Genomic DNA, 23,126 nt, shown 5'->3' with positions numbered 1-23,126 from the left:
TATATTCATCACCAAATATTGATATCACAGGGGTGCTTTGGTTTCACCAACTTTAGACTGGCATTATGGAGAAAATGACAGATATTATAGTGAATTAGTAAAATAAGACATCCTACTCTGCACACATGGGGTCATCATGAGTAGGAATCAACTTGATGGCAACTAACAACAGTGGAAAAAATAGTAGAAGCAGTAAATTATAATAACAGACTTTAATTGAGTCTTACCAAGTGCAAAACACCATGTGGGGAGTTGTTAGGGACACAGTGATGTGTCCTTCATTGTTACTGTATTTTATAAGTGTTAAGGATTGAATCGTGTGCACCAAAAATTTATGTCAATTTGGCTAGGCCATGATTCCCAGTATTGTGTGATAGTCCACCATTTTGTCATCTGATGTGATTTTCCTATGTGTTATAAATTCTGCCTCTGTGAAGTTTATGAGGCAGCATTAGAGGCAGTTGTGTTAATGAGGCAGGACTTGATCTACAGGATTAGGTCGTGTCTTGAGTCAATCTCTTTTGAGACATGAAAGAGAGAAGTGAGCAGAAAGACAGGGGAACCTCTCCCACCAAGAAAGGAGCACTGGGACCGGAGCACATCCATTGGACCCTAGGTTCCTGCACTGGGAAGCTCTTAGACCAGGGGACGATTGATGACAAGAACCTTCCCCCAGAACTGACAGAGAGAAAAAGCCTTCTCCTGGAGCTGGTGCCCCGAGGTTGGACTTCTATCTTCCTAGACTGTGAAAGAATGAATTTGTTTGTTGAAGACATCCACTTGTGGTACTTCTTTTATAGCAGCGCTAGATAACTAAGACAATAAATATATTTATTATGAAATATATACATAATAATTCATGTTTTGAGATATTTTAGACAGAAAACAACTGTTGCACTTTATTTAAAAGATGAGGAGATGCCCCAAATGGGGTGACTTGTGTAGCGTAGGAAGAATGGTCTGATGTTTTATTCTTGAAATGGGTGGTGGTTAAATGGCAGTTCATTTTATAACTGCTTGTTAAGTTGTTCATATGTGTGTTATGATCTTTTCTGTTTGTCTGTTATAATTTACAAAGAAAAAAATGTGGGGGAAAAGATTTCTTCAACCTCGAAATATCTCCTGGAGCAGTGCCTGAAATTCCATTGTTATCAGTTAATTGTTTTAGTTACTATTTGGCCTCTCCTTTTACTTGTCTTTAAAATGGAACTCTTCTGTGGCACATAATACATAAAGACATGAGCCCTTTAGTGTGATGGGTTTGTCAGATCACTTTTTTCTGTAGCCCAAGAGTATGAGCTAATATAGAAGGGCTGGAAAGTGGTATGCTTTGGGGAGGAAAAGTTTGAAGGAAAGCAGTACGTGTCAGCAAAATGGAAAGTCAGTAAACCTAAAAATGCAAAACCTACATTTCTTACCTTTGCAGATTTCAATAACTAACATATAACCTAGCTTTACTGGATTGCCTGGCTTTCTTCTCCAGTGGTAGTAGGGGGGTAAAACGTCACTAATTTGAACTAATTGAATAGATGGTTAAAATATAATGTTTTTAAAGTACAGTTATTACTTTTAAGTACATATATAATATAATATTTTTAAAGTACAGTTATTACTTTTAAGTACATATATAATATAATATTTTTAAAGTACAGTTATTACTTTTAAGTACATATTTAGTAACTCAACTGAACTGCCTTGTTTTTCCGGGTCTCACAAGTTTTCTGCCTTTGACAGGGTGCAGTCACCACTTTTCTGTCACTGCCTGTTTAGTGGAAAATATTTTAGTTTTCCTTCTCTGACAGGTTTCCACCTTACACAGGTTCTGGCTTTCTCCAGTTTTACTGTAATTTATAATAACTGTATGAGTATTATATGAATGAATACTTCAGAGATGTTCCCAGTAAGTTAATGTTTTAAGTGGCTTCTCCCACGTAGTCTCCTATACTATTGTTTTATTAGTAAGGTTTTTAAAACTCAGGCTTGTCTAGTTCACATTAGTTATGGAGTTGTTGCCAGGTGCTGTCTAGTCGATTTCGACTCAATAGTGACTGCATGTGACAGATTAGAACTGCCCCATGGGGTTTTCTACGCTGTAATCTTTATGGGAACAGACCGCCATGTCTTTTTTTGCCATGGAATCACTGGTGGGTTCAAAATGCCAACCACTTGGTTAGCAGCCAAGTGCTTAACCATTGAGCCACCGGAGTAAAAAAAAAGTAAACAAATCTTTTAGTTAGTAGTTCACCATTTTGAGTTTAAAAAGCCATGAATTAGATTTTATTACTGACAATACTTTATCTCATTAATGCTGTGTATATAAAAGTCCTCTAACTGTTACGTTAGCAAAATAGTCCTGACAGGACTTTTGCAGAGGCTTGGCTATACTGCTTACGTGTCTGTGAGAGAGAGCACGCACATACTTTTTTTCTGAAAAAAAAAAAAAAATTGGGGGGAGGGAGAAAAGTGTCCATATAGTTTCTTCTTAAAAATTATGATTTGGATATTTTGAAAAACCAAATGTTGGTTTCTTTAAGAAAATAGACACAGCTTGCGATGTTTCTATTTGAAAATATTGCTCAGTTTTTATTTATTAATTAGGGAAGATTATGATGGAAGGAAACTAGGTGAAGTGATTAAACAACTGCACTTTCCCCAAGGTGATCAGTTGTTAGGTTAAAGACCAGTCAGTCTAACACCCACCTGTCAGTTTGTCATACTGTGGTGGCATGTTGCTACCATGCTGGAAGCTTAGTTTGGACATGTCATCAGGAAAAACTAGTCACTATAAAAGAACATCATGTTTGGTAAAGTAGAGAGTTAAAGAAAATGAGAGAAACCCTCAATGAGATGGTTTGACACAATAGCTGCAACAATGGGCTCAAACATATCAAAAAATCACGAAGGTGGCACAGGACTGGGCAACATTTCATTCTGTTATACGCAAGGTTGCCCGCCATGAGTCAGAGCAGACTCAACGGCGACTAACAAGTCAGTCTAAAGGGATGAGGGTTGGAACACACCTAGGTTTATTCATCAGTTAGTTGCATAGAGACTGAGTTAACATGCTGTTCACCTTTCCTGGATGCTCTTTTGATTGGTGCTATTGGCACTGGGTTTGATCCCACTGGTGTAACCTCCTCCCCACCCCACACAGGGAAAACAGCCCTAGGCCCGTTTTATTTGTATTGTAAATTAGTAATACCTAATTTACTAATTGTAAATTAGTAATACCTGCTGAGGACAATACTATATTTCAGTAAAGCTTAATAGGAGGAATTAAAGGTAATTATGTTGAGTTGATGGCCTTGGTAGTGAAAGGCTTAAGTGCTCGGCTGTTAACCAAGGTTCATGGTTTTAACCCACCAGGCTCTGCTGGAGAAAAGAACTGGTGGTCTGCTCCTGTAAAGATTACAGCCAAGAAAACCCTATGGAGACAGTTCTGCTCTGTCATGTGAGGTTCCTATGGGTAGAATTTGACTTGACAGTACACAGCAACAACCACCACCACTGCCCCAGGGCCATGCTATATAGGGGTTTATATGTGAGAAGCAGCTACTTCCCAATTCTGTGCTTGCAGTTTTGAGACTCTGCCCTTGTGATGTTATTAATGGTTATGGCAAAATATACAGTGATTGGGCCCTGCAGATGTCTGAAAGTGTGTGCAGTGGCTCAGGGGAACTGATGGCATCTGGTTGATCACACCTGGTGAAATTTACTGTTATAGACCCCAAAGTTTTTATTTTATAATGTCTAGATTGTGGATATTGCGCAGCTATTATTGCTGGCTCCAACACAAGCTTACATTTAGTGCTACAAGTATCTCCAGGCTTACCTTTGCATTTCAGGATTCCAAATAGGAATAAAATTTTGATGTTGAACCCATATCAAATTCCTTAGAATAATAGTTTTTAGAGCTCGTATTTGAAATCACTCTTTTCTCTGTTGAAGGTCTGTTTTAAAGTGTTTATCTTTCCTGATGGGTAGAAGATTGCCAATATGGGGAATACTTAAGTGTTCTTCTTGTTGCTTTTCAGTCTTAGTTGCCCTTGAGAGAGATTCTCTCACTTGACTACCCAATGTTCTCCTTGTTTGACATCCCTACTACTTGTCCTCTAAAGCATCCACCTCTCTGACTTGGCTGACTTTTGAACTGTTTTGAATGGGGCACAGGTGACAGTTGTGGAAGGAAGTGTATTGTGGTTTAGAGCTTAGTCTCTGAAGCCAAATCCATGAGCTGGGGGACATTGGGAAATGCCAGTTTTTCTCATCTTTAAAATGGGGATAATATTATTAGTAATCAAATCAATGTCAAATCAGTCTATTCCATTCTATTCCCAACTGCCCATGTAATACTTCTTCTGATCCTGACCTAGGCCACATCCCACAAGTTAACGGGCACAGTTCTCCAGACTGCCAAGCCTGTTCATGACCTCAGATGTCAGCTACAAGCTTGGGGGAACCCACTACACCCACACATCTGACCTGCTGGCTACAAATTTGAGAGCTTCCCACTATATGCTTAGGATACCAATCATAAGTTTCGGGGTCCCCACGTCCCCCAGACTTCTGACCTGTTGGCTTCCACTACTTCCTTGGGTTCATTAATTTGCTAGAACAACTCACAGGACTCAAGAAAGTGCTATATTTACAGTTACAGTTTTATTATAGCAAAAAGGATACAAAGGAAGAGACTCATAGGGTGAGATCTGGGAGGTTCCCAGTGCAGAGCTTCCATATCCCAAAGGATGCCTTACCTTCCCACATGCATCAAAGTCTATCACCAGCCAGGAAGCTCATGGAGCTTGTGTGTCCGGAGCTTTTATTGGAGCCTGATTACATAGGCACGATTGACTGAATCGTGTCCCTCACCCCTGAGGGTGCTAATATCACGTTGTGGGTCCTTCTAGCCTGGCCTGGCCAAGCCCATCCAGGAGGCAAGTCGTTAGCATAACTCTCAGGTTGGTCAGAGGCCTCAACAAAGACAGTTCGATCACTGGAGAAAGTCCAAGATTTTAGAGGTTTTCTCTCAGGAACAAAGGACAAAGACCAAATTCTTTGGGTAAAGTTAAATTCTTTACTATGCACTGCTTCATAGAATCAAAAGACGCATTGCATGGGGCAAATCTGCTGCAAAGGACCTCTTCAAAGTGTTGAAGAGCAAAGATGTCACCCTGAAGACTAAGGTGCGCCTGACCCAAGCCATCGTATTTTCAATCACATCATATGCATGTGAAAGCTGAACAATGAATAAGGAAGACCGAAGAAGAGTTGATGCCTTTGAATTGTGGCGTTGGCGAAGAATATTGAATATGCCATGGACTGCCAAAAGAACGAACAAATCTGTCTTGGAAGAAGTGCGGCCAGAATGCTCCTTAGAGGCAAGGATGGCGAGACTGCTTCTTACATACTTTGGACATGTTATCAGAGGGGATCAGTCCCTGGAGAAGGGCATCATGCTTGGCAGAGTACAGGGTCAGCAGAAAAGAGGAAGACCCTCAACGAGGTGGATTGACACAGTGGCTGCAACAATGAGCTCAAGCATAACAGGAATTGTAAGGATGGGGCAGAACCGGGCAGTGTTTTGTTGTGCATAGGGTCGCTATGAGTCGGAACCGACTCGATGGCACCTAACAACAACAACAACTTCATAGAATTATTTTGAGGATCACATGAGTAAATAGATATAAAGTGCTTAGAACAGCACCTGACACATAGTGAATACCCAATAAATGTTTGCTTGTATTTGTATCACCAACTCATCTCCGTGACTCAAAAATCCTCAGTGACCCTGAGGCAATCTTTAAACTTTAAAGCTTAAACCAAAACTATTCCCCAAAGTCTTCTCTGAACCAAAAAATAGCTTATTTTAATTAGTAAAGTACATCTGCTCTGAGCATTGTGCTCTTTTAAAGAATTACCTGTGTGAAATCAAATTGACAACAGCATCTCAAAAGGTTGGATGGGAAGCTTAGGGGGCATTAAGTTTAAGATAATGGTGGTGGAATAATGTGGAAAAGTATAACGAGAATGGTAGCACAATTTGAAGAATGTAACCAGTGTTACTGAGTTGTACATGTGGAAATTGTTGAAATAGTGTCTCTTTGGCTGTGTACTTTTTCACCAAAAAAAAAAAAACAAAAAACCTCAGCGATAGTGGCAATTACACTTTGGATTCAAGGACTAACTATGGATAACCCAGTGCCATCGAGTCGATTCCGACTCATAGCGACCCTATAGGACAGAGTAGAACTGCCCCATAGAGTTTGCAAGGAGCGCCTGGCGGATTTGAACTGCCGACCCTTTGGTTAGTAGCCGTAGCACTTAACCACTACGTAGCCCTGCAAAATATATCACTGAGGAAAACATAACCTGCATGCCACATAGAGTTCGTTGAACAAGGACTGCAAGCATCTAAGCTGGCTGGCTCCCCCTGCTCATCCGAAGTGCCCAAGGTGAGGTGCCTGCACATCTATGCCTGCAAAGTCATCAGCCTCTGTCCTGCAAAAGGAATCAGACCTTCCAGGTGGGCCTGGGCCCTGCTTATCTTTCTTTTGACCATGATTGCCAGCATTGGATCTGCTCTGGGCTCCCTCTGCTGGTCCACCTGGCCATCTATTCAACCTGTGGAATAACAGCTTATAAAAATTCATGTTTGGACTTTTAGGAATGTTTGCATAAAAAATACATTTGAAATTTTTTTTTGCATGTGAGTGACACAAATCATGTCTCTATTAATCTTTCCACTTGAATTACGAACTCAGGTTTGAAATACTTTTTTCATTTGGTTTGATTTTGAATGTAAGCTGTCATACATACCTAGAAATGGTAACTTCTTTACCACATAGTTATCAAGAACTATTATTTTTTGTGTTCTAATATATGGTACTAAATATCTTAGAATCTTATGTTAATACTCTAAAGAAAGGCAATGAAATGGGGACTTGAAGTCTCAAAAGGACCCACTTTACATAGTATAGACCCCCTAGAACATTGTTTTGTTGAAGGTTTAATACATGTCAGAAAATAGCACTTCATATTTATTGGGAGATTGATCATTCATTTGGAAAAACAATTTATTGGTAAAATGTGCCATTATGTTCCTAAAATTGCATTTTAAAATAACTCTTCGGCTTCTTGGTGCTTTTGTGATCTATATCTCCTTCCTTCTCCTCCTTTGCCTACTAGGATCAAATAGTATAAACCGGTTAACCACAAATATGGAAAATGGAGAAAACGAAGGAACAACTAAAATTATTGCACCTTCACCAGTAAAAAGGTCAGTGCAGTTAACTGCAGAAACACACAAATATATGCTGTCAGGAAAAAACAAGCAATTCTTCCTGTTGGGTAGGGTAAGAATCTTTTCATTTTGATAATTAACCAATACTTTTGATCAGTGGGTTCAAATAAGTAGGCTGTGGCCCAGGAATACTGCCAAATGCCAGTAAAATATAAAACCACAGGACCTGCCTCTCTCATTTGCATGGAAGTGTTCTTGCTGTCACAGCATGGTGAGATCACAGATAGTCTTTAAGCTGCATTCTGTTCAGCTGTGTGAATATTCCATGTGACTTTTAAAATGCCATGATATAATGGACTGCTCAGAGGGACTTGTACAGTAAAGTAGATGATATTCATGTTTAATGTACTGTGCTCATTACAGTGGTGCACTGAACTGTGACCCTGAAAAGAGGGTTTATAGAATTTAGAGGCATCGGAGCTTCAGAAGTCAGGGATTGCATATTTATGAAGAGTTGTCATGGTCGTCTGCATCAGTTTTCCCAGCAGCATTCCCCAGTGGAAAACTTCCTCTTAATATATTACATGGATTGTTTCCCTGAAAGATCAGCCTTGTACCCTGTGAAGAACTATTACAGAGTCATTTTTTCCTATCTCCAATTATGTTCGCAGAACAACAGGATAGACACACAATGAGCAGTTTTCATTGCTCACTTTCTTTATCGAGATTGCTCCACACATCATGGAGAAGTCCAAGGAATCAGAAAATATGTGACCTTGAAACATTCCTAGATCATCTGGTTGATCTTTTTTAGCAAATAATGATGTCTTCACTCAGTCGGATTGTGGCTACTATGAGGAATACAGCTGATAATTTCTCAGCGAAATAATTCCACAATGTAAGGACTCCCAGAATTGCGATGTTTTCCTCAGGGTTTTGTCTATATTTTCTTTTGTTCAGTTCTAGGACACTCTCTTTATAGGTCCTGTTTGGAATGACAACTTCTTTGCCTTTGCATATACTTCAGTTTCCTCTGCTTCCCTTAGCCAGCCTCACAGCTGTGGATAAACAGAGAGCCAGCTTGATCTGTATATACAGGGCATGTTTATATACATAAGAGCAGTAAGAACGTAAGAACAGTAATCTTCCATGAAATTCAGATCCCAAGCCTTTTCAGAGTGTACAGAAGGAGCTCAGTCCCCTTTTGTAACTGCATTCTTGCTGATCGGTACGATAGTACTGATACCTGAGGGGACACCAAGTTTTTCCACTGAAGCTCCAGATGAGCAATAGCCTAGGGAGCGAATGCAATTAATGTGCCACCGAGAATTTCATTATTTTTTAACTTTTGCCTGCTCTCCCAATTCCCCTTTCCTCTCCTTATTTCTTTTCTCTTTCCCTCACTTTCTCTGATTTATTTCACACACACACCTTTTACTGTTGTACTAAATACCATATTATTTTTCCTCATTTCAAAAGGTAGGTTTTAATTTGGGAATTTGATCTTCAAAAGTTTTTTTATAACCTTCATAAAAATAATATATTGTTCATATGTAAAATCTACCTATTATGTATGGATGTGATCAGTAATATGCCTTTATCAAATATATCATTCTGTAGGCTTATATTTTATTAATTCCTGTATGGATATATAGTGCGCTAGGATGCAAGTTAATTTTCTCTTTTTGAAATGATTCTGTCATTTTTTCCTCTCTTTTCTTTGTTGGCTGTTATAAAGATCCCTGCTATGATCAAGTGTTAGAACAGTTATATAGAGGATTCCTCAAAAAGCCCGGGTTAAAAGTGGATTAGGAGTTAAGTAGCTGTATCTTTTTCTTAAGCTGAGACTCCCGGGGAGGTGAGAGATGACACGCTTCTCTTCCTCCACTGGTGCCTGAAGAATTGTGATGAGTTCCTTCCTCTCTGTCTCCCCATGTGTTTCTAAAACAATTCATTGGGATCAAATAACAACTCAGATATATTTACATTCCTAGGGCAGAAAGATGATACCAGGTCAGGAAGTAGTATTTGAAAGTCATTCTAATTTGCAAGGATGATGCCAAGATATGGCAAAAGCTAGAGGAAAGTCAGTTTGGGTAGCCTGAGCCTGCCCAGAGCTGACCACCCTGTACAAATTCAGACCCAAGTCTAGAGCCAGGGGTCTCTGATCACTGTGGTCAAGCAAAGGAGCCCACCCCATGAGCCCATGTACCCCAGGTTTCCTCCTCAGCAGCTTTCTTCTTTTCTTGGTTCAACTATCACTCCTGCTTCCTGTCCTTCGGGTGAACTCTCTGAAATGTTTCTGAGCAATTGATGACCTGAGTGTTGTTGATTTAAAGCAGTAAAACTAGAAAGAAAGAAGGGAGAGAAAAGACCCAAAAGTACTTGTTGGAGACATATTTTTTAGGCTGCCACTCCATGTTCTTTTTGGAATGAGTCGTAGGTATACACAAGCAAATAAAAAAATTTGTTAAATACTTTTTATTGAAGAAATAAGTGTATGAATTAACTTATTTTCTAGTTAATCTACTTTTTATACTTTTTTTGTTTAATTAAAGCTTTAAGAAAGCAAAGAATGAAAACAGCCCTGATACCCAAAGAAGCAAATCCCATGCACCGTGGGAAGAGAATGGCCCCCAGAGGTAAAGGAAATCATTGATTTTGTAAAGGGGAACAGTAGAAAAGGGTTAGCCGTTACAGCTCATTCCATAAAGGAGTCCAACTGCCGTGTTATTATGGCTAGCAGTGGACAAGGCAGTCAGACTCCTAGATCAACGTGACTGAGATTTCTGAATCAGTACAATGTGTCCTGACGTGAAACTTTCTCCTGGAAAGACAGAAGACTAGAGTTTATTAAGAAATTGCCTGAGAGGTCATTAAGATAATATAGAGTAAGGTAATATATTTTTGAAAACTGTACATGATGTATTAATGATAATTTCTCTTATTTCATAGTTTTTATAAGAACTTTAGTTGAAAACTGTATCTGATGTATAGTGATTCTAGAAGATGCTTATTCCTAAAAATATGGGTATATTTAATTTCTTTCTGTTCATAACTGCCAAAACCAGTGACAGGCCTGCACCATAGGTTATTGTTTATGTAGTTTTGTTGGTTCCGGTATGGGCTCTTGGAATGACCACCCAGGAGTTCAAATTCTAGCTCCGCTAATTCCTAGCTACTTTACTTGGGCCACTTATATTAAATATTTTGTATTTTCATTTCTTTTTCTGTTAAATGGGTCTAATAATTGTATGTAAGCACATAGAGTTGTTGCCACCAGGGTTTCCAGAAACTAGCTAAGATAATGACTATGAAGCCATTAGCTTGGTCAGTGACTGGAAAGTGGTGGGTTCATCATTAATGTGGATTGTTGTTTTTATGGTTGCTTTCATTTAAATGTGTTCATTTCTTACTGTTGAGGTCCAGTGAAACAAATGATGTAAATTAATGACTTCCCTGATTCCATTTACCAGACTTTACTTTCTTTTCTTTCAATAAATCTTGTCAGCAAAGAACTGTGTGTCCCCAGTGCAGTGAGCCCCTGAATGGACAGAATGCACACGGCCGTGGACGCACCGCTAGCTCAGGGTTAGGGTGTTTGCTCTCCAGGCCTCTGCAGGCAGTCGTTGACCATCCCTCTTTCATTCCAGTGGACTCTACAACTCTCCCAGTGACCGCAATAAATCACCAAAGTTCCCCTACACACGTCGCCGAAACCCCTCGTGTGGCAGTGACAATGACTCTTTGCAGCCAATGAGGAGAAGGTGAGCTGAACACAGCCCTCTGCTGTGAATCTTCCACAGAAGCTCTGGGTCCCGTTTCCATTTCTGTAAGAGGCAATTCTCATAATATCATTACTGTTTCTCTCTCTAAGACAACAGGAAACTTATTCTTTTTGACATAAAATAAGCTAGAGATCCTGAGGCACTTCTCTGAAACAGCCAGAGTTTTAGAGAACAATCTTATAAAATACTGACAGGAACTTGCTTTCTGTATTTTCATTAAGATGAAAAGTTAATAATTTTAATTGACTAACCTGTTACATATTAAAAAAAAAAACGAAACCAAACCCAGTGCCGTTGAGTCGATTCCGACTCATAGCGACCCTATAGGACAGAGTAGAACTGCCCCATAGAGTTTCCAAGGAGTGCCTGGTGGATTCAAACTGCCGACCTCTTGGTTAGCAGCTGTAGCACTTAACCACTACGCCACGAGGGTTTCCCCTGTTATATATAGAATATATTATCATGTAATAAAATATTATGTATTATGTTAATATATATTTTAATATGTATTATGTTAAAATGTATCAAATGATCCTACCTGTGAAGATGAAATAAGTTTAAAATAAGGCTCCTGAGCTGAGCTGAGTGCTGTGCTCTCCAGACTGGTTTTTTTGTATAAACAGGACTAAAACCCCTTTCAGGGCACAGGGAAAATACACCCTGTTACATTTTACCTAACAGGGCAGATTAATTTTGTGTGATTATATTGGTATGTTTGTGTGCTTAATAATAATAATAGTAATTTAATATCTGAAAGTTTGGACTTTCTGTAAAGCAGGTTGGGCATTGTAAGAGGTGCAAGAGAGGAAGACCTAGAAATGACTTACCAGTGAGATTCATTTCACTCCTTCATGATAGGGGCTGTGATTTACTTTGGACGCCCACAGAATTGTTATTTTATGAATGGCTTTTATAATTACAAGAAGTTCAGCTGATGTTATTCTCAGATAACCATCAGGATTTTCTTTTATGCTCTTCTTCATGTTCACTGCTGCTTCTTCTGTTTGATTTCTTCTATTTCTGTCAGCTTCCCAGAATCTTGTTCCCCTGCCTTCTCTAACGAGGTCCAACTTTACTGAAACCCTTTGATGGTTAAGAAGAGAAAGGTCTACATCACCTTCACGTTGCAGAATTGAGAAGCAGGGAGCTAGATCACCAACAGTGGTTAATTAGAATAATGGAATAATAGTATTTGCTTGGTACTTACCATGTTCTAAGTACTGAGCAAAATGCTTGATATATATTGTCTCATTTATATGTTGGTTCCGGTATATTAACCCTATGAATGTTGACATTTATATCATTTAATCACTAGGCATTTCTAGCAGAGAGAGATTAATGTTGAGAATTGGTGCAAAGGTGTGAGGAAGGTTGAAGGAACAAACGGCAGAGAGTGGGGCAACCCAGAGATTTGAAAGCTGCTCCTGCTCTGAGCTGAAGGGAAGGAGAGAAGGGGGTGTTTACCCTGAGATCCAGAAGCTGCTTCCACCTTTGAGCCGGAACTCCTGAGCCTACACTTGCTGCTGACATGGCTGTAGGTACCACCACAGGTGCTGAACAGGAACACTCTTGCTCCCATTGCTGGAGGTGCCACCACTGTAGATAAAGCTGCTGGAACCACCCTTCTCATAGGTGTATGGGTGCTGCCAAACTGAAATTCCATTTTTCTCCTGTCTTCAAATCTTACCTGAGTGCCACTCTAACTGGTAAGGGAGTCCAGGAAAATGTGATTTTCAGACTTCCAGTCTTGGCAGTACAGCGGAGATTATAGAAGGTCAGTGTGGGGGGCTGAGTTCCAACAGAAAATAACTGGCCTAGCATTATTATCTCACTTTTATTTATTTCATATTTTATTTTTATTGTTGTTAAGAATATGCACAGCAGAACAAGTACCAATTCAACAGTTTCTAAATGTATAATTCAGTGACATTGATTACATTCTTTGAGTTGTATAACCATTCTCACCCTCCTTCTCTGAGTTGTTCTTCCCCTATTAATATAAACTTACTGCCCTCTAAGGTTCTTAAGTAATCTTTTGAGTTGCTGTTGTCAATTTGATCCCATATAGATAGCTCTTAAAAAAGCATAATGCTCAAGGCAGACCGGCTTTACTAGTTGAGCTAAACTATTTGATTTTAAGAAGACTTCAGGGGATATTTTTAGTTTAAGCCTTAAAGATTTTCTCAGGGGAGGTGGGGCCAAGACGGCTGACTAGGTAGACGATAACTCGGATCCCTCTTGCAACAAAGACTTGGAAAAACAAGTGGATCGATCACATACATGACAATCTACAAACCCTGACATCAAACACAGATCTAAAGAGTTGACCTGAGTGACCGGTGAGCGAAAAGCTGCGTCCTGAAGCAGCAACTGCCCTTGCAGTTCCCTGGTGCCGAGTGGCGGGGCTGATTGCAGCTTGCTGAGGCGGGGCTGGCATGGGACACAGCCCTAACCCCTAGTCCACTGGGGTAACCTCTGTAGAGACTCAGCCAGCGCAAGCAGGCTGCACGCTGACATGGCTAATGAGAGACTGAGCAACCACGGGGAAGCAGCGACTGTTTTTGGAGCTTGGAGCCAGGGTCCCAGTCAGAAAACCTTGGCGCCGGGCTTTGGACTGGGCGCAGGGGAACTGAGCACGGCATCCTGAGACGGCGCAGACACAGGATGCAGCCCTAGCCCCCAGAAGTGACCTCGGGGGAAGCCAAGCCAGTGCACGCAGGCAATGCAGCGATGCGGCTGACAGGAGAAGTCACTGGGATGCAGTGACTGGTTTTGGAGCCTGGAGTGTGGCGTCCTAGCTGGGGAACCTTGGCACTGGGCTTGGGACTGGGAGTGGAGGAACTGACCACGGCTTCTGGGACAGCACAAGCACAGGGCGCAGGCCTGACCCTCAGGGGCAATCTGGACCCAGCCAACGCACACAGGCTACACGCCCCTCGGGAATCTCAGATAAAACAGTCATCACCAAGCAAGATAAGTAACTTTGTCTATATTCCTGGGTGCTACTCTCTCCTATCTATCTGATCCCTCCCCTCCCCTTCCCAGGCAGCTTCATTAACATTGGAATATCCTGGGCCAGAGAGTGAAGTGCTCTGCATTTTTGTTTGTTTTTTTGTTTTGTCTTTTCCTAACCCATTCTCCTGACCTGAGAGAAGCAGCTACAAAAAACCCAGGGACCGAAAATCCTTCCCTGACTTCCTGAAATTGGACTAAAAATATAGAACCAGCTCCAGCCAAACATATGAGATCCACAGTCTTAGGCTTTCATCCCTACAGGGAACAAGGTGGGTGGCTATTATAATGCAAAGGCAATTCTGATAGAGATCTGACTGTAATTGTTTTCGTGGATTACTGGAAAGACAAGTTTCCCAGGACTGATATCTCTACCTATTAAACAGAGCCCTCACTGACCCACAATGGGGAACTGAGGGTTGAAGCTCCACCCAAACCACCTAGCCTTCTGCCATAGGGGTCTGAGGACAGTGACACCTACCAATCTGTAGAGGTACTTGCATTGGGTGCCTAAGGTACAGGTGCAGAGCGTACCCACCAAAGTGCTTTGGGAACAGAGACACATCTGCCTCACTGGCACTTGGGGGAAGCCTGTCAGCATCCTGCACCCCCTAGAGTGTGACCCCCTGCTGCTACTAGAATCTGGTACACACAACTATCACCACTACTCCTCTAAGTGAATAGGTGACAGTCTACACCACACACTTGGTGACCCAGAATCAGATTCTACTCAAGAATAGTGAATGGACTCTTAGGCTTATATATCTGGTAACAGCCCAAACCACCTGGTAATAGGACATAAGTGATTCAAAGGCTACAACAGTCAAGACAGCACAATCTAGTAGCCCATGTATGTATATTGGAAGAAAACAAAACAAGACTCAGTGAGCAAATACAAAATAAATCATTACAATATCTTATAGATGGCTCGGAGACAGCAGTTGATATCAAACCACCTAAAGAAGCAGACCATAATTGCTTCTACAACTCCCCAAATTAAAGAATCAAAATCTTTCCCAAATGAAGATACAATCCTGGAATTGCCAGTTGCAGAAGATAAAAAACTAATTTACAGAATGCTTCAAGACATCGGGGATGACCTCATAAATGAAACAGGCAATCTACAGAAAAAGCCAAGGAACACACTGATAAAGCAGTTGAAGAAATCAAAAAGATTATTCAAGAACATAGTGGAAAAATTAATAAGCTGCAAGAATCCATAGAGAGCCAGCATTCAGAAATCCAAAAGATTAACAGTAAAATTACAGAATTAGACAATAGGAAGTCAGAGGAGCAGAATCGAGGAATTGGAATGCAGAGTGGGGAATTGGAGGATAAGGCAATATAGTTGAAGAAAAATCAGATAAAAGAATTTAAAAAAATGAAGAAAACCTAAGAATCATGTGGGACTCTATCATGAAGAATAACTTGCGTGTGATTGGAGTTCCAGAATGGGGGGGATAACAGAAAATACAGAGAGAATAGTTGAAGATCTGTTGGCAGAAAACTTCCCTGACATCATGAAAGACAAAAGGACATCTATCCAAGATGCTCATCAAACCCCATATAAGACTGATCCAAAAAGAAAATCACCAAGGCATATTATCATCAAACTTGCCAAAACCAAAGATAAAGAGAAAATTTTAAAAGCAGCCAGAGATAAAAGAAAGGTCTCCTACAAAGGAGAATCATTAAAAAAAAATAAGTTCAGACTACTCAGCAGAAACCATGCAGGCAAGAAGGCAATGGGATGACATATACAGAGCACTGACGGAGAAAAACTGCCAGCCAAGGATCATATATCCAGGAAAACTCTCTCTCAAATATGAAGGTGAAATTAAAACATTTACAGATAAACACAAGCTTAGAGAATTTGCAAAAACCAAACCAAAACTACAAGAAATACTAAAGGAAATTGGTCAGAAAATCAATAATATCAGTGACCAACACAACACAAGGTCACAGAACAGAACATCCTGATATCAACTCAAATAGGGAAATCACAAAGACAAATTAAGATTAATTTTAAAAAGAAAAAAAATGCTCAAAACAGGGAATCATTGAAGTCAATTTGTAAAAGATCACAATAATAAAAAAGACGGACTAAATACAAGAGGCATAGAACTGCCATATGGAGAGGAAAACAAGGCGATATAGGATGATACAAGTTAGGTTTTCACTTAGAAAAATAGGGGTAAATATTAAGGTAACCACAAAGAGGTCTAACAATTCCATAACTCAAAATAAAAACCAAGAAAAACATAACGACTCAGCAAACATAAATTCGACTAATATGAAAATGAGGAACACACAATTTACAAAGAAAAACAGCACAAAAAAGTAAGTGGAAAAATGAAATTGTCAACAACACACACAAGAAGGCATCAAAATGACAGCAGTAAACACAGAAAAAAAATTTTTTTTCTGTGTTTAGTGCTGTCATTTAAAAAAATATATCGGGGAACTTGGTTTGAGAGGACTTCTAAATCAATGGGCAAAACAATTCTATTATGAAAACACTCTGCATCCCACTTTGAATTGTGGCACCTGGGGTCCTAAATGCCAACAAGCAGCCATCTAAAATACATTAATTGGTCTCAACCCACCGGGAGCAAAGGCAAAGGAAGAACACCAAGGTCACACGACAACTAAGAACCCAAGAGACAGAAAGGGCCACTTGAACCAGAGACCTACAATATCCTGAGACCAGAAGAACTAGTTAGTGCCCGGCCACAATCGATGTCTGCCCTGTCAGGGAACACAACAGACAATTCCTGAGGGAGCAGGAGACCAATGGGATGCAGACCCCAAATTCTCATTAAAAGACCACACCTAATGGTATGATTGCGACTAGAGGAATCCCAGAGACAATGCGCCCCAGAACTTCTGATGGCACAGGACAGGAACCATCCCCGAAGACAAATCATCAGGCATGAAAAGGACTGGTCAGTGGGGGGGAGAGAGATACTGATGAAGAGTGAGCTAATTAAATCAGGTGGACACGGGAGAGTGTGTTGGCAACTCTTGACTGGAGGGGTGATGGGAAGATAGAGAGAGAGGGAAGAAGGTAAAATTGGCACGAAACGAGAGACTGTAAGGGCTGACTCAATAGGGGGAGAGCAAGTGGGAGAAGGGAGTAAGATGTATGTAAACCTACATGTGACAGACTGATTGGAATGGTAAATGTTCACTTGAAGCTTAATAAAAATTAAAAAAAAAAAAAAAAGCTATAGTAAACAGTAGGTGTTATATGTTCACCAGGTATCATATAACTATTTTCTTCTGCTATTAGTTTGGGGGATAAGAACTGTTGGAAGAATGTACATTTGCTCCAAGACAATAAACCCATTGCCGTCAAGTCGGAAAAAAAAAATATATATATATATATATACTTATCTATAATTACGCTGAATGTAAATGGACTAAATTCACCAATAAAGAGACAGAGAGTCTCAGACTGGATAAAGAAACACGATCCATCTATATGCTGCCTACAAGAGACACACCTTAGAGACACAAATAAACTAAAACTCAAAGGATGGAAAAAACGTATCAAGCAAACAACAATCAAAAAGAGCAGGAGTAGCAATATTAATTTCTGACAAAATAGACTTTAAAGTTAAATCCACCACAAAGGATAAAGAAAGACACTACATAATGATTAAAGGGGAAATTGACCAGGAAGATATAACCATATTAAATATTTATGCACCCAATGACAGGGCTGCAAGATACATAAAACAAACTTTAACAGAACTGAAAAGTGAGATAGGCACCTCCACAATTATAGTAGAAGACTTCAACACACCACTTTCGGAGAAGGATAGGACTTCCAGTAAGAAGCTCGATAGAGACACGGAAGACCTAATTCCTGCAGTCAACCAACTTGACCTCATAGACTTATACAGAACACTGCACCCAACAGCTGCAAAGTATACTTTTTTTTTCTAGTGCACATGGAATATTCTCTAGAATAGATCACATATTAGCCCATAAAACAAACCTTTGCAGAATCCAAAACATTGAAATATTACAAAGCATCTTCTCAGACCACAGGCCATAAAAGTGGAAATCAATAACAGAAAAACCAGGGAAAAGAAATCAAATACTTGGAAACTGAACAATACCCTGCTGAAAAAAGACTGGGTTATAGAAGACATTAAGGAGGGAATAAAGAAATTCATCGAATGCAACGAGAATGAAAACACTTCCTATCAAAATCTCTGGGCCACAGCAAAAGCAGTGCTCAGAGGTCAATTTATATCGATAAATGCACACATACATAAAGAAGAAAGAGCCAAAATCAGAGAACTGTCCTTACAACTTGAACAAATAGAAAGCGAGCAACAAAAGAATCCATCAGGCACCAGAAGAAAACAAATGATAAAAATTAGAGCTGAACTAAATAGAGAACAAAAAAACAATTGAAAGGATTAACAAAGCCTAAAGCTGGTTCTTTGAAAAAATTAACAAAATTGATAAACCATTGGCCAGACTGACTAAAAAAGTACGGGAAAGGCAACAAATAACACGAATAAGAAATGAGATGGGCCATATCACAACAGACCCAACTGAAATTAAAAGAATCATATTTAGATTATTACAAAAAATTGTACTCCAACAAATTTGCAAAGCTAGAAGAAATGGATGAATTCCTAGAAAAACACTATGTACCTAAACTAACACAATCAGAAGTAGAACAACTAAATAGACCCATAACAAAAAAAGAGATTGAAAAGGTAATCAAAAAACTCCCAACAAAAAAAAGCCGTGGCCCATATGGCTTCACTGCAGAGTTCTACCAAACTTTCAGAGAAGAGTTAACACCACTACTACTAAAGGTATTTCAAAGCATAGAAAATGGTGGAATACTACCTAACTCATTCCATGAAGCCACCATATCCCTGATACCAAAACCAGGTAAAGACACCACAAAAAAAGAAAATTACAGACCTATATCCCTCATGAACATAGATGCAAAAATCCTCAACAAAATTCTACCCAATAGAATTCAACAATATATCAAAAAAATAATAATAATCCACCACAACCAAGTGGGATTTATACCAGGTATGCAGGGTTGGTTTAATATTAGAAAAACCATTAATGTAATCCACCGTATAAATAAAACAAAAGAGAAAAACCACATGATCTTATCAATTAATGCAGAAAAGGCATTTCTCAAAGTCCAACACCCATTCATGGTAAAAACTCTCACCAAAATAGGAATTGAAGGAAAATTCCTCAACATAATAAAGGGCAAAGCCAACAGCCAACATCATTCTAAATGGAGAGAGCCTGAAAGCATTTCCCTTGAGAACGGGAACCAGACAAGGATGCCCTTTATCACCGCTCTTATTCAACATTCTGCTAGAGGTCCTAGCCAGAGCAATTAGGCTAGACAAAGAAATAAAGGGCATTTGGATTGGCAAGGAAGAAGTAAAATTACCTCTATTTGCAGATGACATGATCTAATACACAGAAAACCCTAAGGAATCCTCCAGAAAACTACTGAAACTAATAGCAGAGTTTGGCACAGTCTCAGGTTATAAGATAAACTTAAAAAAATCACTTGGATTCCTCTACATCAACAAGAAGAACATCGAAGAGGAAATCATCAAACCAATACCATTCACAGTAGCCCCCAAGAAGATAAAATACTTAGGAATAAATCTTTCCAAAGATGTAAAAGATGTATAAAGAAAACTACAAAGTACTAGTGCAAGAAACGAAAAGGGACCTATATAAGTGGAAAAACATACCTTGCTCATGGATAGGAAGACTTAACATAGTAAAAATGTCTATTCTACCAAAAGCCATCTATACATACAATGCACTTCCGATCCAAATTCCAACGACATTTTTTAATGTGATGGAGAAACAAATCACCAACTTCATGTGGAAGGCAAAGAAGCCCCAGATAAGTAAAGCATTACTGAAAAGGAAGAAGACAGTGGGAGGCCTCACTCTACCTGATTTTAGAACATATTATACAGCCACAGTAGTCAAAACAGCCTAGTACTGGTACAACAACAGGCACATAGACCAATGGAACAGAACTGAGAACCCAGATATAAATCCATCCACATATGAGCAGCTGATATTTGACGAAGGCCCAGTGTCAGTTAATTGGGGAAAGGGTAGTCTTTTAAACAAATGGTGCTGGCATAACCGGATATCCATTTGCAAAAAAATGAAACAGGACCCATACCTCACACCATGCACAAAAACTAACTCCAAGTGGATCAAAGACCTAAACATAAAGACTAAAATGATAAAGATCATGGAAGAAAAAATAGGGACAACATTAGGAACCCTAATATACAAGGCATAAACAGAATACAAAACATTACTAAAAATGACGAAGAGAAACCAGATAACTGGGAGCTCCTAAAAATCAAACACCTATGTTCATCTAAAGACTTCACCAAAAGAGTAAAAAGACCACCTATAGACTGAGAAAAAATCTTCAGCTATGACATCTCTGACCAGCACCTGATCTCTAAAATCTATATGATTCTGTTAAAACTCAATCACAAAAAGACAAACAACCCAATCAAAAAGTGGGCAAAGGATATGAACAAGCACTTCACTAAAGAAGATATTCAGGCAGCTAACAGATACATGAGAAAATGCTCTCGATCATTAGACATTAGAGAAATGCAAATTAAAACTATGATGAGATTCCATCTCACTCCAACAAGGCTGGCATTAATCCAAAAAACACAAAATAATAAGTGTTGGAGAGGCTGTGGAGAGATTGGAATGCTTATACACTGCTGGTGGGAATGTAAAATGGTACAACCACTTTGGAAATCTATCTGGCGTTTTCTTAAAAAGTTAGAAATAGAACTACCATACAACTGAGAAATCCCACTCCTCGGAATATACCCTAGAGAAATAAGAGCCTTGACACGAACAGATATATGCACACCCATGTTTACTGCAGCTCTGTTTACAATAGCAAAAAGCTGGAAGCAACCAAGGTGTCCATCAATGGATGAATGGTTAAATAAGCTATCGTATATTCACGCAGTGGAGTACTATGCATCGATAAAGCACAGTGACGAATCTGTGAAACATTTCATAACATGGAGGAACCTGGAAGGCATTATGCTGAGTGTAATTAGTCAGATGGAAATGAACAAACATTGTATAAGCCCACTATTATAAGATCTTGAGAAATAGTATAAACTGAGAAGAACACATTCTTTTGTGGTTACGAGAGGGGGGAGGGAGGGTGAGAGAGGGTTATTTACTGATTAGTTAGTAGATAGGAACTACTTTAGGTGGGGGGAGGGAGGGTGAGAGAGGGTTATTTACTGATTAGTTAGTAGATAGGAACTACTTTAGGTGAAGGGAAGGACAATACTCAATACAGGGAAGGTCAGCTCAACTGGACTGGACCAAAAGCAAAGAAGTTTCCCGGATAAACTGAATGCTTCAAAGTTCAGCGGAGCAAGGGCGGGGTTTGGGAACTATGGCTTAAGGGGACCTCTAAGTCAATTGGCAAAATAAATTCTATTGTGAAAACATTCCGTATCCCACTTTGAAGTGTGGCGTCTGGGGTCTTAAATGCTAACAAATGGCCATCTAAAATGCATGAATTGGTCTCAACCCACCTGGATCAAAGGAGAATGAAGAACACCAAGGTCACAGGATAGTTATGGGCTCAAGAGACTGTAAGGGCCACGTGAACTAGAGACTTACATCATCCTGAGACCAGAAGAACTAGGTGGTGCCCAGCCACAACCGATGACTGCCCTGACAGGGAGCACAACAGAGAACCCCTGAGGGAGCAGGAGAACAGTGGGATGCAGACCCCAAATTCTCATAAAAAGACCAGACTTAATGGTCTGACTGAGACTAGAAGAATCCCAGTGGTCATGGTCCCCAAACCTTCTGTTGGCCCAGGACAGGAACCATTTCCGAAGACAACTCATCAGACATGGAAGGGACTGGACAATGGATTGGAGAGAGGTGCTGATGAAGAGTGAGCTACTTGTATCAGGTGGACACTTGAGACTGTGTTGGCATCTCCTGTCTGGAGGGGAGATGGGAGGGTAGAGGGGGTTAGAAAGTGGCAAAATGGTCAGGAAAGGAGAGACTGGAAGGAGGGAGCATGCTGACTCATTAGGGGGAAAGTAAATGGGAGTATGTAGTAAGGTGTTTATAAGCTTATATGTGACAGACTGACTTGATTTGTAAACTGTCACTTAAAGCACAATAAAAATTATTAAAAAAAAAAAAAAGATTATGTCTGGGCAGTAGTTTCAGCAGTTCATCTGGCCTTCATGGCTACAGAAAGTCTGGAGTCCATGAAAATTTAAAATTCTGTTCTGCATTTTCCACCTTTTAACTGGATTCTTCTGTGGAATCTTTGATCAAAATGTTCAGTAATGGTAGCTGGACACCATCCAGTTCTCCCCTCATGGCAAAAGAGGCAGTTGTTCATAGAGGCAATTTGCTACACATTCCATACATATTATTATTATTATTATTTTTGGCAAGAAACATGCTGATTTCTTTTTTTAGTTGTAACTTTAGATGAAGGTTTACAGAACAAACTACCTCTGATTAAACAGTTAGTACACATATTGTTTTATGACACTGGTTAAAAATATTATCTCACTTTTACAGGTGAGAAAACCGAGGTTCAGGGAGATTACGATGGTTTATCCTTTGGGGCACATCTGGGATTTAAATTCAGGCCTGTGTGACTTCCCAAATCAGTACATCTGAAAAAGACAAGGATAAATGAATTTTCATTTAAATAAGGCAGAGGGAGAGATTTCCTGCCCCATTCCCCAACCTAGGAGTCCCTGGCTATGCAAATGGCTAGCAGGCTTGGCTGCTAACAGGAAAGTTGGCAGTTGGTGCCTTGGAAGAGAGGCCTGATGATCTACTTCTGAAAAATCAGCCGTTGAAAACCCTACAGTTTCTCCGGCGCACATGAGGTCACCGTGAGTCATAATCTACTTGATGGTAACTGGTCGCACCCTCCCCTCCCCCAGCCCCAAGCTTTATTGGGCTTTCTCCTTGGGAACACCAAGGCTTTGTTTAACTTGGACAATGCTTAAAACCAA

At 39.9% G+C, this 23,126-nt stretch overlaps 1 protein-coding gene across 1 annotated transcript in view; it reads left to right on the top strand.

Annotated features, from left to right (window-relative positions):
* EPB41L4A (erythrocyte membrane protein band 4.1 like 4A) overlaps nucleotides 1-23,126 on the top strand; it is a 325,161-nt gene that overhangs the window by 256,046 nt on the left and 45,989 nt on the right. The window contains exons 13-15 of the mRNA XM_064274891.1: nucleotides 7,186-7,276; nucleotides 9,799-9,882; nucleotides 10,894-11,007. Coding sequence (XP_064130961.1) covers nucleotides 7,186-7,276; nucleotides 9,799-9,882; nucleotides 10,894-11,007 — 289 coding nt within the window. The remainder of the gene's footprint in view (nucleotides 1-7,185; nucleotides 7,277-9,798; nucleotides 9,883-10,893; nucleotides 11,008-23,126) is intronic.

This window comes from Loxodonta africana, chromosome 2 (genome assembly GCF_030014295.1).
Source record: "Loxodonta africana isolate mLoxAfr1 chromosome 2, mLoxAfr1.hap2, whole genome shotgun sequence".
Classification (NCBI taxonomy): Eukaryota; Metazoa; Chordata; class Mammalia; order Proboscidea; family Elephantidae; genus Loxodonta; species Loxodonta africana.
This window is presented reverse-complemented; position numbering and strand designations above follow the sequence as displayed.